The following is an 18673-nucleotide window of genomic DNA, read 5'->3' as shown; positions in this document are numbered from 1 at the left end:
TCACGTGCTAATCAGTCACCAGATCTTTTCAAGTTTTTCCCTCTCATTTTCTCAGGTTTTGTCCTTCTCATTTCTGCTATTTTTGTTTCTCCTGTTCCATTTCTACAGCTTCATCTTTCTGAAACACCACTTTGTCTATGTCAACCCCATTGTCAATTCAGGGTCCCCATGATCTGGCCTCTGCCTCTTTTACCAACGTCATTATCTTCATTTTTCTCACCTCATCTTCCCCTGACCAATCTATTTGCTTTCCCACTGTCTGGCCATACAGGTCACCCTTCCTCTCATCTATGTATCTAAGGACTATCCTTATTTTACTAGTTCAAACCTAACCCTTTCCAGGAAGCCTTCCCCAGTTTCTTGCAGACCGTGTTTTCCTCTGATTCTGTTGTCTTGCATTTTTCCTGCCTTTTCTGTATGCCCTGATTCTTCAACTGGGATAAGTTCTTTGAGGATAGTTGTCTCTAGTGCCTAACACTGGGCGGTATGTATAGTTAGCACTCATTAAGTGCTTATTGATAAGGATTATTTTGAAATAACACCCTACATTTATGCAGAGCAGAGTTTGGCATCATATTTTTTTAAAATTATTTTATTTTTATAAATAATAGCATATTAATACTATACATCAAGAATATAAAGTCACCTATAGTTTCCAAGCTTCTGAAAAAAATACTCATCCTTTTTTCATTTTACTTTCTCCCTATCTATTTGTGAGGTTGATTTTCTTGTTCTCAGAAGTCACTGTCTTCTTAGTATGAGGTGCTATACTAAATATTTCCTAGAATGACTTGGTCCCTGCTCTTGGTCTGCAGTTTGATAGGTATAGATGAAGAAGAGAATGATGAGAGAGAGAAAGAGAGAAGCACAAATGCTAAAAGACTGAATGTTGGCTTTCTGTAATAAAAAAGAATGGACAGAAAATGTTTTGTCCATGTTTTCAATAAGTATTTCATTTCCAAAGCTGAAAAAGAAGTCATCTTCCTTAAATGTAATGATATAACCATATGGGATGAAGTATGTCTAGATCTCATATCTAGAACGCTCATTCTCTGAAATGTATTCATTTGAGCCAACTCTGCATAATATACTTCTGAGGAATTGGCACACGTCCTCATGCTTATTTTTTCATGTGATCAGGGATTAAATTAATTTTTGATCCCTTTCCTCTAATTAACATTTAGACTTGCCCAAAAATCATAAAAATTAAGCTTGCTGATGTACGTTACTTCCCTCTACCTATGATTAGGAATAGAACTGGAGCTATAGCTCATTTTCTACGTGTTACATAAACACATTGGTAAATTTTTTTCTTTTTTTGAGACAGAGTCTCACTTTGTCGCCCAGGCTGGAGTGCAGTGGCATAATCTTGGCTCACTGCAACCTCCGCCTAATGGGTTCAAGCGATTCTCCTGCCTCAGCCTCCCAAGGAGCTGGGACTACAAGCTTGCACCACCATACCTGGCTAATTTTTGTATTTTTAGTAGACATGGGGTTTCACCATATTGGCTAGGCTGGTCCTGAACTCCTGGCCTCAAGCCATCCACACGTCTCCCAACATGCTGGGACTACAGACATGAGCCACTGCACCTGGCCATGTTGGTAAATTTTCTAGGAACAGAAAAAAAGGGAATGTAATGTATGTGAAAGTTTTGAGTTCTATTGGCCAGTGGACTTTTACACCTCTCCTGATAAGTGTGAAAAGTTTCCTGGGATAAGTAGAATTTCAGGACCTATTTGGATAATGGAATAGGAATGGGAAGCAAGACATTCTAGTATGTATTTCTCCTTAGAAGAAAGCTTAAAGATGAGATTGCCATGACCAGATGCTTAGAGTACATATCTCTGAGTGTATGCTGTGGGGCCAGCTGGAGAGGAGAAGCTGGTAGTAAGACGATCTATGCTGCCTTAATGAATGTTTTTGAAACAGAAGGTGAAACTCCTGGACACAGATATTGTCAGGCTTTAGAAAGAGGGTTTTATGATAAAGTAATGAAAGCAGGAGATAACTTGAACATCAGCTCAAGGCTTGGATGGGGGCATTGAAGGTGGACTCTTAGCAAACCAAGTGCTTCTAGTAATGTAGTTGAAGCAGTAATAATGAGAAATGAGAAGAATTATATGTAAAAGAATAAGATTTGAAAATAAATATCAGTTATGTATAGTTTAAAAATACCCAATTTATATCTATTTTTATTTTGTTCCAGTAGACAAACCTTGATTTCATTTGTGGAATAAGAATCACACCAAAGAATCTTACCATTTTTCTTTGGTAGTATTCTGCCTTTGATAAGCTTTAATATGTGTCTTCCTATACAACTGCAACCGCTGTTAGAAACTAGTCTACCAGGTAGTGTCACTTAAGACTTTTGCCTACACATTTAATATATGCTGTGCTTTTCATTTCACATGAGAATGAATTTTTATGGTCTCCATGAAACTCTTGTCCATAAGTGGACATGTTGGCTATGCCAGTATTTTTGATGTTTAACAGAATTTCCTAGTTATAGAGCAGTAAGGAGAATATGAAAGGTCCTTTTAACAATGCAAATGAGAAAATACAACTAGTCTACCAGGTAGTGTCATTTAAGATTTTTGCCTACATATTTATATTGTGCTTTTCATTTACACGAGTATGAGTTTTTATGGTCTCCGTGACACTCTTGTCCATAAGAAGACATGTTGGCTATGCCAGTATTTTTGTTTTTGTTTTTTGCTTTTTGAGATGGAGTCTCGCTTCATTGCCCAGGCTTGAGTACAGTGGCGCAATCTCGGCTCACTGCAACCTCCACTTTCCTAAGTTCAAGCAATTCTTCTGCCTCAGCCCCCCAGAGTAGCTGGGATTACAGGCATGCACCACCATGCCCGGCTAGTTTTTGTATTTTTAGTAGAGATGGGATTTCTCCTTGTTGGCCAGGCTGGTCTCAAACTCCTGACCCCAGGGGATCTGCCCACCCCAGCCTCCCAAAGTGCTCGGATTATAGGCGTGAGCCACCATACCTGGCTCATGCCAGTATTTTTGATGTTTAACAGAATTTCCTAGTTATAGATCAGCAAGGAGAATATAAAAGGTCCTTTAAACAATGCAAATGGAAAAATACAAAGAATGATTAGAGTTACTGCTATAAATGTACTCCTGCATATATTTAGTTCATAAAAATATATTGATATTAATTGGTTACTTAATTGATAACAAAAGTTCTAAAATCCAATCAGACAAACTTGTGTGCTGAGTTGAAGTTGAGTATTTCTGTCAAAAGCCTGCTTAAGGGAAGAGAGATCAGCTATTCCAGTGAGACCATGCTAGAAGCATACCATCCTGCTAATTCAAATCCAGTTGTATGAGCTTGCTTGTTTAAGGGTATGGATGATTCTAGAATAAAACATGGACATGAATCGGAGAATTTTCTGAATGTTCATGGTTATAATATCTGAAAATGTTACTGCTCATAGTAATAGGAAAATTTGAGCACAGACAATAGTGAGGGGAAGATGACTAGTTTTTCACTTTTATGGGAAGTTAATCTGGGAGGGACCAAAAGAAAGACTGAAGGAGGGATTTTCTGGGCCTTACACCCAAATTTTGCTCATTAAGTGTTTTCATACCTGTATTGTACTAGACTCCAGATGTGGTCTCTGACATTGCTTAATGGTCACTCTAGTAGGGAGAGAGACAATAAATAAGTGAAACTAATATTTTTATTCTTAACAGTCGTGATAAATACTAGGCAGAAAAGAATAGGGGAGTCCCTCCAAGGTAGGGAGGTCACCTCTGAAGAGGTGATATTTAAACAAACTGAAAGGATGGAGGGACAGCTATCTAAAACTTTTTTTTTTATTAAGGAAATTTTCAAATATATACAAATATAGAATACTTTAATGACCACCAATATATCCATCATCAGCTTCAATTATTATCAGCATTTTTGCCAGTTTTGTTTCATGTATTCTCTTCCCTTTCTCCCCAGGAATATTTTAAAGGGAATTTCAGGTATTATGAGACAGATAGCTAGTTTAAAAGGGGAAGGTGGAAGGAACTGCATTTGTAAAAGGCTTGAGGCAAAGTACAGATACATGCTACAACATAAACCTCGAAAACATTACACTAAGTGAAAGAAGCCAATCTCAAAAGTCACATATTTGTGTGATACCGTTTATATGAAGTGTCCAGAATAGACAGATGTATTGAGACAAAACGGGGATTAGTGGTCGCCTAGGGCTGAGAGATTGGGGGAAAACGAAGAGGGACTGCTAATGGATTAAATGGATCAATTTGGATTAAATGGATCAATTGTATAATATGAGAATTATATTTTGAAAAAGTCATGTTTCTTTAAAAAAAAAAAAGGCTTCAGGCAAGAAAGGGCTTACTTTGAGGAAGCCTAGAATGGCTGATACTTGGTAGGTGATGGAGGAGTATGTCTTAAGATGAGTTTGGAGGAAGGAAAGAGAATCTGATCTTGCTGGACATTAGCTCCTGGTAAGGATTTTGAACTTGGTCCAAGTACAAGAGGAAATCTTTGAAGCTTTAAAGCAAGGTCAAATGATTGGATTTATGTTTTTTTTTTGTTTGTTTGTTTTTTTTTTTTTTTGAGACGGAGTCTTGCTCTGTCGCCCAGGCTGGAGTGCAGTGGCGCAATCTCGGCTCACTGCAAGCTCCGCCTCCCGGGTTCACGCCATTCTCCTGCCTCAGCCTCCCGAGTAGCTGGGACTACAGGCGCCCGCCCCTGCGCCCGGCTAATTTTTTCTATTTTTAGTAGAGACGGGGTTTCACCATGGTCTCGATCTCCTGACCTTGTGATCCGCCCGCCTCGGCCTCCCAAAGTGCTGGGATTACAGGTGTGAGCCACCGCGCCCGGCCAGATTTATGTTTTTTAAAAGAGCACATCTGGTTGCTGTTTGGAGTGGAGTGGAAAGAGAAGTGGGTTGCCTGGTTAGGAGGCGATATTAAGCATGAGATGAGGATAGTTAGGATAGGGTGATGGCCGTGGAGTTGGAGAGAAGTGAACAAATTAAAGATATATCTTGGAGAATGGGATCAACAGTGGCATTTAACAGATGGTGTCAGGTTGCTGAATTAACCTTGGAGAGTAAATAAGAAGGAAAACTCAGAAATGATTTTGAGATTCTGGCTTGAGTGATTGGGTTAATTGTAATGCCACATATTGAAATGGGACTGGGAGAGAATAAGTTTAAGGTAGATGTCAAAAGTTCACTTGTAAACACATTAAGTTTGTGATGCCTAAGAAATACCAGATATTAATATGAAGTAAATCTATATTTATGTAAGATTTCTGTGTAATAAAAGGGATTCTCCTGTCCGCAGGGATCTGAAAGCCTGTCATCTAGTTAAACTCTCTCATTATGCAAATGAGACCATAAGTGAAATGTTTTTTGTTCAAAATCACATACTGGACACTAGGCTGGAAACTATCTTGACTTCTAGGGAATATATATGTATTTTATGAGGGAGTTATGCCTCATAATTCCTTTTTCTTAAACCCCCAAAGTGACTGATTTCTGAGCTACTTGCAAGACTAAAATGAAAAGAGTCAGGCTTGGAATAGAAGTGCTGGGCCAGAGGTACCCTGGAGCTGCTGGAGTGATGGCAGAGGCCTTGGTGGGAGCTCAGAGGTGAGGTCCTAGCAGCTTTGACAGCATAGTTTGGCCAATAGACTTTTGTTTTTCCATCATTTGCTGAAGGAAAGGGAACCTTCTGGGGAGGAATTATCTTGGACAAGCCTTCCATGCTTAACTAATGCTTTGCAAGTCTTCTATTTGGCACTTTTCCTACAAGCTCGTTTGGTTTTAAGCCATCTCCACATTCAGAGATGATTTGTCCAATTACTGGACCAAAAACTAATTGTAGATAGTAATTGAAATAGATATCAGAGAACCAGACCATTGGTGGAAAGCCAAATGGCCAACTTGCAGCATTTGAGAAACCTTTCTCCTGCTTTTATTGAAATATTGAATATACATATTTTATGTGGCAGTATCATGGTGTTCTAAAGCAGGTTTATATTCTCCTCACATAGAAATATAATTTTTGATAAGTAATGTGGCTTGCTTAACACATTTTGGTATTGGAAATGTTTTCCTTAAAAAAAAGAAATATGTCAGAGAGATGCTAGTTAGTGAAGCAAGACTCCTCTTGGGGCACTATTTAGGTGCAGCCTCTTAAATTTTCAGTTTCTAGTAACACATGTCCAGGAACTAAAATTTTCCCGACTTCTCAGGGATGATTTGTTTTGGAGATGGATTTATGCCAATCAAATGAATGCATGAATACCACCCTCACAAGGGATTACTGGACAAATCAGAATACCATTGTTTTCTCATGAGCTGGATGTATATAGAAATAAAATTTCAGTAACTGACTGTCTACAAGCTCAAGAATCACCCCTTCACAATAGCAGAGTCCTGAATTTAACAATAGTCCCTCAAGAGCTTATAATAAGAGCATAGGGGCCAGAAGCGGTGGCTCATGCCTGTGATCCCAGCACTTTGGGAGGCCCAGGCAGGAAGATCACTAGAGCCCAGGATTCAAGACCAACCTGGGCAACCTAGTGAGACCCCATCTCTATATTTAAAAAAAAAAATGAGAGAGAGAGCGAGCAGAGGGAAATAGATTATTTTCAAGCTCTGGAAATACCAGGTGAACCATTCTGTCCCCTGGAGGAATAAGCCTACATAGTATGATAAAGTTATCGTATCTCCTGTTGGTCTGCACTGGGTAAACACTACAAGCTCTTACTCTACAATTCTGTCTTTTAAATCCTTTCTGCAGACTTCTTGTTCTGCCAACACTTCAGGCAGTCACGTTACAGTAAGGATGAGTAGGTTATAGATTTTACATTCCAGTGTTGAGAATATACTTTCCTTAACTTGATTGAACTTGGATATTTCCCAGGGCTGCATATACTTCACACAAAATATCTCTTTCAATGGCTGCCTGTAGCAGACAAATAATCTCCACCTCAGTGATTCTTAAACTTGAGCATAGGAATCACTGGGGAAATTTGTGTGAATTCAGATTTTCAAGCCTGACCCCCACAGATTCAGATTAGTAGATCTAGCGATTGGGCTCTCATACCTATATTCTTAATTATTACCCACACTTAGAGAAATATCATTTATGCGTTAGTTCTTAGCAGTTTCATTTCCAAGGGCAACTTTATTGTATTGCTAAAGTCTCTAGTACTCTCAATACTAATAGACAGAGGTTTGGTTTTAAAACCTTGGGAAATTTCTTAATTACCCATAACCACTTAATAAAACTGTCCAAATTTTTACAACTCTTGATTTTGTTTTCTTTGCCAAAATACTCTGAGCTGTGGTTATGTTGACCATGCAGAAAGTTCTTTTTGTGCCAGAATGTCTTCCACATCTGCTTCTTCTCTTTCACTGCTCTGATTCAAGACTTCCTCATGTCTCATCTGGACAGTCACAGATTTCTTCAGACTCTCACCTCATCCACCCCCTCCCTAAGTTCAAAATGTTGGTGGAAGTAATAGAAGTTATGGTAGGATTTTGGTTAGAGGACTAACATGGTCATAGATATCTTAGAGAAGTCATTCTGACAGGACAGAAGATCGATTGGGTGAGAATATCATGGTCTCTATGGAGTTAGTGTAGTTCAAAAAAAGCTACTATTAGAGCTGGGCACAGTGGCTCACACCTGTAATCCCAGCACTTTGGGAGGCAGAGACAGGCAGATCACTTGAGGTCAGGAGTTCGAGACCAGTCTGGCCAACTTGGCGAAACCCTGTCTCTACTAAAAATAGAAAAATAAGCCGGGTGTGGTGGCACATGCCTATAATCCCAGCTACTGGGGAGGCTGAGGCAGGAGAATCCTTTGAACCTGGGAGGCAGAGGTGGCAGTGAGCCAAGATTGTGCCACTGCACTCTAGCTTGGGTGACAGAGCGAGACTCTGTCTCAAAAAACAACAACAACAACAACAAAACAAAAAAAACAGTATTCAAATAAATATTAAATTCGAAAAGTGGGAAAATAATTTTTTCCATTTTGTAATGTAGAACATTAATGCCTGACCAAATAAAAGCAATAGGAGGCCAGGCACGGTGGCTCACGCCTATAATCCCAGCACTTTGGGAGGCCGAGACGGGCGGATCACGAGGTCAGGAGATCAAGACCATCCTGGCTAACACGGTGAAACCCCGTCTCTACTAAAAATACAAAAAAAAAAAAAAACTAGCTGGGTGTGGTGGTGGGCGCCTGTAGTCCCAGCTACACAGGAGGCTGAGGCAGGAGAATGGCGTGAACCTGGGAGGCGGAGCTTTCAGTGAGCCGAGATTGCGCCACTGCACTCCAGCCTGGGCGATAGAGCGAGACTCCGTCTCAAAAAAAAAAAAAAAAAAAAGCAATAGGAAAGGTCTCAGTTTTCTAGGACATGATTACATCTCTGTCATTCTCACACCTGTGTATTGTGTTTCATCATAGATTTGCAGCCACATGCTTTTGCACATACTGTTTTCCTTCCCTGGATGCTGCCTCATATTTAACATTTTTGGTGTGCCTTTTATGTGACCTAATTAGGGCAGGAAGATACAGTGGTGAACAAGATTAAATTGGTCCCATCCTAATAGAGTTTTCAATTTAATAGGGTTAGGGAAAGAGATACTCAATAAAAATGCATCCAAATGGTATAATGGTCCTTGGGGAAAGTGTTAGGAAGGAGAAGTACAGGGAGCTGTATGTGGATAGAAAAGGGAATCTAACCTAATCTAAAGGCTTAGGAGAGTTTGACCTGAGGAAGACTTTTCAGCTGAGACCTGAAGAATTAGTAGGAATTAATTAGAAAATTGGAGAGTTGAAAAGGGTATGTTTGTTTTAGGTAGAGGGAACACATTGTCCTCATGGCCTGCAGCAAGGAGGAATAATCGGAAATACGAAAGAGGTCTGTGTGATTGGCAGTTAGTGAGCAAGAGGGAGAGGCAGCAACTGTGATGTAGAAGAGGTGTGCAGAGGCCTTGCAGTTGACAGTAATTTTTTAAAAATTTATCCAAAAAGTAATGGGAAATCATTGAGGGCTTTTGAGGATGGGATGAGGAGTGTGCTTACATGTTCAAATTAATGTTTGACAATAGTACCTTTGGCTGTTTTGTGGAGAAAGCATTGTGGGGTACAAGGTAAAAGTCAGTAGACTAAACAGACTATTTAGTCTGCTTGAATTGGCAGACTAATTCAAGAGATGGATTTGACATGGAGTGTAAGAGAAAGGGAGATGCCAAGGATGATTTCTAGGTTTCTGGATTGAATCCAGTGTGGATAATCAGCATTTTTATTGAGAGTTTAGGGACTACTAGAGAAGGAGCAATTTTGGAGGGAAAGATCAAGAGCTGTTTTGACAGTACTTGCTCTGTGGCTTCTTGTTCTTTTACTTCAGAAATTCCCATTCTGACAAGATTCTGCTCAAAATTGCCCTCCTGTGAAAATACTCTAAAAATCTCTCCCCGCCCATCTCCAGAAGGGTAGTAAATTGTGCTCTTGTGTCACTTGGTAAAGTCTTCTCTTAGCGTATCTGTTTTATAATTATTTATGTACTCGCCTGTCTCCCCCACCAGACTGTGATTTCTTTGGCAAGGAAGTATCTTATTTGTTCGGTGTCACTGAAATATGGGTGAATATTTCCTCAAGTGTTTTCCACTGAGTTTTGTATAGTGAAGGGTTACTTTAACATCTGGGTAATGCTGGCGTAAGTTAATGTTGGTTTTTTTTGTTTTTTGGTTTTTGGTTTTTTTGAGACAGCCTCGCTCTGTGCCCAGGCTGGAGTGCAGTGGCGCCATCTTGGCTCACTGCAAGCTCCGCCTCCTGGGTTCACGCCATTCTCCTGCCTCAGCATCTCCGAGTAACTGGGACTACAGGTGCCCACCACCACGCTCGGCTAATTTTTTGTATTTTTAGTAGAGACGGGATTTCACCGTAGTCTTGATCTCCTGACATCATGATCTGCCCGCCTCGGCCTCCCAAAGTGCTGGGATTACAAGCGTGAGCCACCACGCCCGGCAATGTTTTTTTTTTTTTTTTTTTGAGACGGGGTCTCACTGTGTCACCCAGGCTGGTGTGCAGTGGTGCGGTCTCAGCTCACTGCAACCTCTACCTCCTGGACTCAAGTGATCCTCCCACCTCAGCTTCCCCAGTAGCTGGGACTACAGATATGCATGACCATGCCCGGCTAAGTTTTGTATTTTTTGTAGAGACGGGGTTCACCATGTTGCCCAGGCTGGTCTTGAACTCCTGGAATCAAGTGATCCACCTGCCTCGGCCTCCCAAAGTGCTGGGACTACAGGCATGAGCCACCATGCCTGGCCAGTTAATGTTTCTTTACTGTAGAACTTTTCATAGCCTTTTATTTTCTGAGGTGGAAAGGCATAACATATGCATTTTTTTTCCCAGCTTATTTATTTTCCCCTTCCCCAGCTCTTGTTTTCTGAGTATCTAATGTTACTAGTGTTGAAGGTAAGAGGTGGAGTTAGGAACACTCAGTGGGAAATGCTGATTTGCGCATGTGCCTGACACTGAGTAGGCATGTAATTCACTGAGTGTGGTCTATGGAATAAAGCAAACCTGTCAGCTCTAGGAGAATGTCACTGGATGTTTTTGGGAAGCTCTTTTTGCTTATAGTTGCTGCAAATGTATTTCTTTCACCCCCAGTGATCAAAACAAACATCAAGGGATGAGAATTTACTGTCTATTGTTTGTTGCTGCCAGGCTAAAAAAGATAGGTGGCATGAGATGACAGATTTTGTTCTGTTTCTTTGTAGCTAAGCTGGGGAAAACTGAACAAAAAATTCTTTGGTCTTTTTATTTAACTCCTAGCATTATAACAGTGTCTTTCTTACACTAACTGAGTTGTTCACGAAATAACCAGAGTTATATTAATAACTTTAACTTTTTTGTAAAAGAATTACATGTTCAGTATTTTTCTAAGGGCTATTGATAGAATGGCTGTTGTGACACAAAAAACCTAGGTTTCAGGGAAATAAAGATAGGATAGACTAAATGGGGAAGACACTGCTCTTTTTTTTTTTTTTTTTTTTTTAAGAGTATATGAATTTACTTTAGAGGGGAATTTTCCTTTCCCCCCCAAAAGTTAGAGTGCTCTAATGATTCATTTTTAGAGTGGAACCTAGTGGAAAGTTTTACTAGGAAGTCACTGACTCAAACAGGAAATATATTTGATTTTAAATTTAGATTTTATTTTGTAATGCCAAATGGCATTATTGTATTACATTTACTGCTGGTAAATTTACTGCTGACTCTAACTGTGGTATCTTTCTTATAGTCATGTGGTGTGGGTAGGTACTTTTGCTCTACAAACTTTATTTGGCTATAAAGTTAATGAAAATAATTCTTTTTTCATTTCTTTTTATATATTTTTTGAGTGATATAAAATATAGCCTAAATTGGTAGGGTTAAGGGTTTCATAACCACATCCACATTTATACTCCCACATCTTAAGTTATGTGTTTTCATTTATTTACCCTGTCCTTTATTATTGCATATGTTTATTTCCAAATTGGAGTAGCTTGGAATGACAAGGAAAACTTGATGATCTTTAGTTCTGCTATTAGAAAAGAAGTTGTCAGCCTCTGTCACCAGTTTTGTATTCCCTTGGCTATCAGGACCACTCTTTAGAACTAAACCTCTGAGGATACTGTAAAGAGCAGGTAAAAATCTGTGGATAGAGATTACTTTGTCCATTTATTTTAAGAAATGACTAAAGAAAGAAAAGCTGCTGAATATACTCCTAGTAGCTATGATAGAGACTGAATGAGTAAAATGTAGTGATTTTTTAGCAAGGAAACCACTGAAATTTTGATGCTTTTTTTTTTTTTTTGGAGACTGAGTTTCACTCTTGTCACTCGGGCTATAGTGCAATGGCACGATCTTGGCTCACTGCAACCTCCACCTCCCGGGTTTGGGTTCAAGCGATTCTCCTGCCTCAGCCTCCTGAGTAGCTGGGATTACAGGCATGCACCACCATGTCTGGCTAATTTTTATATTTTTAGTTGAGACAGGGTTTTGCCATGTTAGCCAGGCTGGTCTCGAACTCCTGACAGGTGATGCACCCACCTCAGCCTCCCAAAGTGCTGGGATTACAGGCATGAGCCACCATGCCCACCTGGACGATTCTTTTTCTTTAGTTAGCAATCTGGTCGTCCCAAGGCTGTGCATACCCTCACACAAAAATGATGATAAAAAGTTATCTAGATCTGGTAATCTTCAGTCCTGGTAATCTTGGAAAAGTCACAGCTCAGGACACTTTTGTTTTGTATGCTTCTCTCTGCACTTCGGGCTTCTAATAGAGCATTTATTGTCCTAGAAAATCATTTTAATTATAGAAACTCCCACATTTGTTTCAGGTCGATCTTCTCTCTTTCCCTTTGAAGATGCCTTCCTGGACGACAGCCACGGCGATCAGGCCTTGTCATCTGGCTTAAGTTCTCCCACTCGCTGTCAAAATGGGGAACGAGTAGAACGCTACTCTAGAAAGGTGTTTGTTGGAGGCCTTCCTCCTGATATTGATGAAGGTACTATGCATTCATTAATGATTTTGCAAAGGCTGAGTTTGTTCTTTGTGTGTTCTGACCCTGCCTCTCCTCTCCAAGTCAACTTTAGGACATTTATATCTTAGTGTATAGGAGGTGAGGCTATTTGGTAGATTAGAAAGTAATAGTCTATTATTGTACTAAGTACTTCATGTTACATTATCTCATTTAATCCTCATAGCTATCTTATAAGGATATCCTAGCATCTCCATTTTATAGATAAGGAAACTGAGGATCAGAGAGAAATAATTTGTTCAGGGTTATATAGCTGATGGTGCAGTTACAACTCAAATTCAATTAGATTCCAGAGCTTTTGCTTATGTCCATCACACCAGACCATCTCACATTTTAATATAAATACTGGCCAGTGCAGTGGCTCATGCCTGTAATCCCAGTCCTTTGGGAGGCCAAGGTGGGAGGATTACTTGAGCCCAGGGGTTCAAAACCAGCCTGGGCAACATAGCAAGACCCTGTCTCTACAAAATAAAAAGATTAGCCGGGTATGGTGGTGCATGCCTGTATTCCCAGCTACTTGGGAGACTGAGGTGGAAAGTCACTTGAGCTCAGGAGTTTGAGGTTACAGTGAGCTGTGACCACACCACTGAACTCCAGCCTGGGTGACAGAGTGAAACCCTGTCTCATAAGTAAATAAATAAATAAAAACAAATACCTATTTAAAAAAGCATAATCCCCCTCTTTAAAAGAATGAAAATGAATTTGAATTTTTCTTAATAATAGTTTTGAGATGCTATCAGTCCAAAAGTGAGTGTTCACTTATGCCTAAAGCCAGTTTATTTTAGCACACAGTAAGTTGTCAATAAATATTTGTTGAAAGGATGAATGAAATAAAATTGTGACAAAGTTAACTTAAGCAAAAAACAACTCTAGTTCCAGTAGGCTTTGGGTCTGATATAAAAATACTGTCTGATATTCTAACAGTCTTGTTTTTCCAGCATTTTTCTGGCTATGACACACTTCTAATTTATCATGATTTCCTTTTTTCATGGTGAAAGGAGAAAAGTCTCAAAAAGTAGTGTTATTTTAGACTAACTACATTAAAGTTATACATAGCTGAACGCTTATTTTCCTCCAAATTGTTCTTGGATTCATATTAATCTCATCTATTGATTAGATTTTCTTCAAGACAATTCTTAAGATCATGGCTGAGAAAGTGGTACCCTAAACCTGAGTAGGAGCCAGGTTATAACCTCTGCTTTGGGTCATATGTCAGAAGGAAAATATAAATGTGTTGATCTATAATTTTTGATATATTTTCTATATAGGGTATGTAATATGTAGTTATTAAAGATAGTATTGGCTGTCAACATTTTCTTATCACTCAATGGAATTACCTACTTATTGCCCCTACTCCTCACCAAAAGAATCATATCTATTTCTTAAATAATCTTAGAGGTTCCATACAAGTGAAACCATATTTTAAATATTTTCTGTATCTTACTTTCTTCCTAAAAATCAGAGAACATTCCTATTTTTAGAATCTTTCTATTTGACATAGAAGTCACCTTAGTTTAATATGAGATATTTTTCTTCCAAATTCTTTATGTCAAGTTTATTGGCAGTGAAAAGAAATGAATTATAGTTAGAAACACACTTTACATGATTAAAAATGAATAACCAAATGTACACCCAAGCAATGGTATTTCACTTAGTAGGTTTCACTTCTGTAAAAATGCTTTAGAAAACAACCCTCAAAACATTTTTTTAAACTAAAAAGACATGTTTTGTGCTATTCTGGTTTTCTGATTGCAATATTTTTTTCTCTTTTGCTAAGATTCTTTCTTTGTTTTGTAGATGAGATCACTGCCAGCTTTCGCAGGTTTGGACCTCTCGTGGTAGACTGGCCTCACAAAGCTGAAAGCAAGTCGTATTTTCCTCCTAAAGGTAATGCTCTTAGAATGTCTTCACTGCCTGCCTGTTGGAGAGATAGCATGACAGTTCAATAAAAGGCAGCCTTTTACTGGTTGAATTTAGCTGTTGAATTTTAGCTATTGAATTTTTTCAATAGCTGTTGAATTTTTTCCCCCAATTAGGAAAACATTTTAATGTTTATCATCCTTTTGTGTATTACGTTTCCACTTAGAGACTCTTCCCCAGAAGCACACTGATGGTTTCATGGCACCGATTTTATTGACAGTGAGACCCTGGGAGTCTGTTGTTGATGAGCCTCCTGCTAATTTTCATTATTTTGAAAGAAAAGATCTAGGGTTTTGAGGAATGTCAGCAATGGTAAAGAAAAAGATTATTTAGGGTCAGATTATATTTGCATTCCATAACCCTATGGTTTTATAGATTTTGTAAACCCCAAACGTGGGAAACCTAGTGGCTAAAGAATGGCATTGTACAAAATTATTTTTATCCACATCTGTATCTTAAGTGACTTAGCCTGTTTGGGAGTGGAGGGCAAACTAGCAAAAGACTCTCCGTATGACCCTGCTTCTGTGATTTTTGGGGAGGCTCATTTGATAATTTATGAGGGCATGAAAATATATTGCTTTGTTCCTAGTTTGTCATTTCTGCAGAATCTAGGGAACTTTACTGGTGATATTCACTTGGGTGTGTTCCTAGGTTTATATAGAAGAATGTTTTGGGTTAAAGGTTTTGTTTGTTACATTTGTAGATAGGTTTCAAGAATACATTTCATTTCAGATAAATGGCTTTTTAATACATATTATTGTGTAATATTACCCAGCACAAAAAGATGGAGTGAAAATACTTGTCCTTCCTGTGCCTCATAAATGAATCAAATTATAGCTTAACCTGAGGAAGGCAAGTGGCTTCCTTTTATGTCCTGTTTATTAGGTTTCTTTGTCAGTTGTACTTCTCCAATTATCACTCTCTTTATAACCCACAAAAATAAGTTAATACAGAGTTGCTTGTTCTTTTTTTTTTTTTGAGACAGAGTCTCGCTCTGTTGCCCAGGCTGGAGTGCAATGGCGTGATCTCGACTCCTGCAACCTCCACCTCCCAGGTTCAAGCGATTCTCCTGTCTCAGCCTCCTGAGTAGCTGGGATTACAGGCACGCGATACCAGGCCTGGCTAATTTTTGTATTTTTGGTAGAGACGGGTTTTCACCATGTTGGCCAGGCTGGTCTCAAACTCCTGACCTCATGATCCGCCCACCTCAGCCTCCCAAAGTGCTGGGGTTACAGGCATGAGCCCCCGTGCCCGGCGGTTGCTTATTCTTAACAATCTTTTGTTAATTCCAGAAAAATTTGTAAGTTAAAAATATTAAGTTTATAGTAATCAGAAAAGATGATCATCATGCTGATTGTTTCGGTGAAAGAATATGTTCATCACACTATGGTGCAAGTATTATATTATGTAATGATACACGTATGAAATATGTTACTAGCGATGCTAGTTATTTCATGCATCAGGGTAGTTTTTTTTTGTTTTTTTTTTGTTTTTTCAGTGAATGAATGTGTTCACCACATTGTGGTGTAAGTAACATACTCTATAAAATGACGTGCATAAAATATTTTTCTGACCTGCCTGGTGAAGATGATGAAACCCTGTCTCTACTAAAAATACAAAAATTAGCTGGGAGTGGTGGTGGGTACCTGTAATCCTAGCTACTCGGGAGGCTGAGGCAGAGAATTGCTTGAACCGGGGAGGCAGAGGTTGCAGTGAGCCGAGATCACGCCATTGCACACCAGCTTGAGCGACAGAGTGAGACTCCCTCTCAAAAAAAAAAAAAAAAAAAAAGTTCTAAGAGTGATAGTTACAAAAAAATGCTGAGAAAGTTATAAAAATAATTCTGAGATAAAAGCCATTAGATGATCACGGTAGAAAGTAAAAATGAAGATAAACATGTATGTGGTCATGTTTAAAGGAAATTATCCCAATCTACCTCTACTTGAGATTATCACTGTATACATTTTGCTAAATATCCTTCTGAAATCTCTTTATAAATATATACATTTATGTGAAATTTTGAATTATACTATATATGCTGTTTTATAACCTACATTTCCCTCCCTAGCAATGTTAACATCTTTCTATAACAAACCTACATTATCCTTAATGACCTTAGTTTATTTAATTAAGCCTCTTGATGGCATGTAAGTTGCTTCCAGTGGCTTTCTTTCATAAATCCTGCTATATCCTTGTGCCTTTAACTTTTTGCCCTTTTATAATTACCTCTGTGGGTAAATTTCTCGAAGCGAACTTCCATGTTCATACAGATTGCCAGAATGCACTAAGAAGGCCCATATACATTTATGTTCCCATTGATAGTACCAAATTTGCAAAACTATGTACATTTTTTTGAGACAGGGTCTCACTCTGTCGCCCAGGCTGGAGCGCACAATCTTGGCTCACTGCAGTCTCCACCTGTTGGGCTCAAGTGATCCTCCCACCTTAGCCTCCCAAGTAGCTGGGATCACAGGCATGTGCTACCTACCACGCCTGGCTAATTTTTGTATTTTTGACAGAGACGGGGTTTTGCCATGTTGCCCGGGCTGGTCTCAAACTCTTGAGCCGAAGCAGTCTGCCTGCCTTGGTCTTCCAAAGTGCTGGGATTACAGACATGAGTCACCGTGCCAAGCCCAAAACTAAGTTTTATTGAGGCTTTTTCAATCGTTGCCAATCTGATGGCTAAACTGACAACTTTTTTTTTTTTTTAATCTTGCTAACTATATACTTCATCCATTTTAATTTTGGGGTATTTGTCTTTTTGTAAAGACTCCTTTTTTTAATTTTTATTTTTTACAGGTACCTAGTAGATATATATTAATATATTTGTGGAGTACATGAGGTTTTTTTTTTTTTTTTTTTTTTTTTTTTTTTTTTTTGCTTTTTTTTTTTTTTTTTGACAGCATCTCACTCTGTTGCTCTAGCTAGAGTGCAGTGGTATGATCTCGGCTCACTGCAACCTCTGCCTCCTGGGTTCAAGCAATTTTCCTGCCTCAGCCTCCCGAGTAGCTGGGACTACAGGCGTGTGCCACCACACCCGGCTAAGTTTTGTATTTTTAGTAGAGACAGGTTTTCACCATATTGGCCAGGCTGTTCTCGAACTCCTGACTTCATGATCCGCCTGCCTTGGCCTCCCAAAGTGCTGGGATTACAGGTGTGAGCCACCGTGCCTGGCCAAGATATTTTGATATAAGCATACAGTAAGTAAAATCACATCAGGGTAAATGGGGTATCCATCACCTCAAGCATTTATCATTTCTTTCTGTTATAAACATTCCAGTTATACTTTAGTTATTTAAAAATACACAGCAGGCCGGGCGCAGTGGCTCAAGGCTGTAATCCCAGCACTTTGGGAGGCCGAGACGGGCAGATCACGAAGTCAGGAGATCGAGACCATCCTGGCTAACACGGTGAAACCCCGTCTCTACTAAAAAAATACAAAAAATTAGCCGGGCATGGTGGCGGGCACCTGTAGTCCCAGCTACTCGGGAGACTGAGGCAGGAGAATGGCATGAACCTGGGAGGTGGAGCTTGCAGTGAGCCGAGATCGCGCCACTGCACTCCAGCCTGGGAGACAGAGCGAGACTCCTTCTCAAAAAAAAAAAAAAAAAAATGCAGTAGATTATTGTTGACTGTAGTCACCCTGTTGTACTATCAAAGACCAGATCTTATTCATTCCATCTAATTATGTTTTTGTACCCATTAACCATGCCCACTTTTGCCTACCCACCCCCACCTTCTTTCCAGCCTCTGGTAACTTGCATCATTCTATTTTCTGTCATCATGAGTTCAATTGTTTTGATTTTTAGCTCTCATAAATGCATGAGACAATGGGAAGTTTGTCTTTCTGTGCCTGGCTTATTTTTTTTAACACATAATGTCCTCCAGTTCCATCCATATTGTTGCAGATGACAGGACTCTTTTCTTTTTTTTTTTAATGTCTGAATACCACTCCACTGTGTGTATGTACCACATATTTTTTTTTTTTTTTTTTTTTTTGGTGATATGGAGTTTCACTCTTATTGCCTAAGCTGGAGTGCAATGGCACAATCTTGGCTTACTGCAAACTCCACCTCTGGGGTTTAAGAGATTCTCCTGCCTCAGCCTCCTGAGTAGCTGGGATTACAGGCATGCGCTATCATGCCCGGCTAATTTTGCGTTT

General features: G+C 39.3%; 1 protein-coding gene across 7 annotated transcripts in view; it reads left to right on the top strand.

Moving 5' to 3' along the window:
• CPEB3 (cytoplasmic polyadenylation element binding protein 3) overlaps positions 1–18673 on the top strand; it is a 242406-nt gene that overhangs the window by 128512 nt on the left and 95221 nt on the right. For all 7 annotated transcript variants that reach the window (XM_050804449.1, XM_050804448.1, XM_050804444.1 and 4 more), the window contains 2 exons: positions 12391–12558; positions 14389–14478. In XM_050804449.1, the coding sequence (XP_050660406.1) occupies positions 12391–12558; positions 14389–14478 (258 nt within the window). The remainder of the gene's footprint in view (positions 1–12390; positions 12559–14388; positions 14479–18673) is intronic.

Source organism: Macaca thibetana, chromosome 9 (genome assembly GCF_024542745.1).
Source record: "Macaca thibetana thibetana isolate TM-01 chromosome 9, ASM2454274v1, whole genome shotgun sequence".
NCBI classification, from domain to species: domain Eukaryota; kingdom Metazoa; phylum Chordata; class Mammalia; order Primates; family Cercopithecidae; genus Macaca; species Macaca thibetana.
The sequence above is the reverse complement of the archived record's forward strand: the minus strand, read 5'-3'. Positions and strand labels throughout refer to the sequence as shown.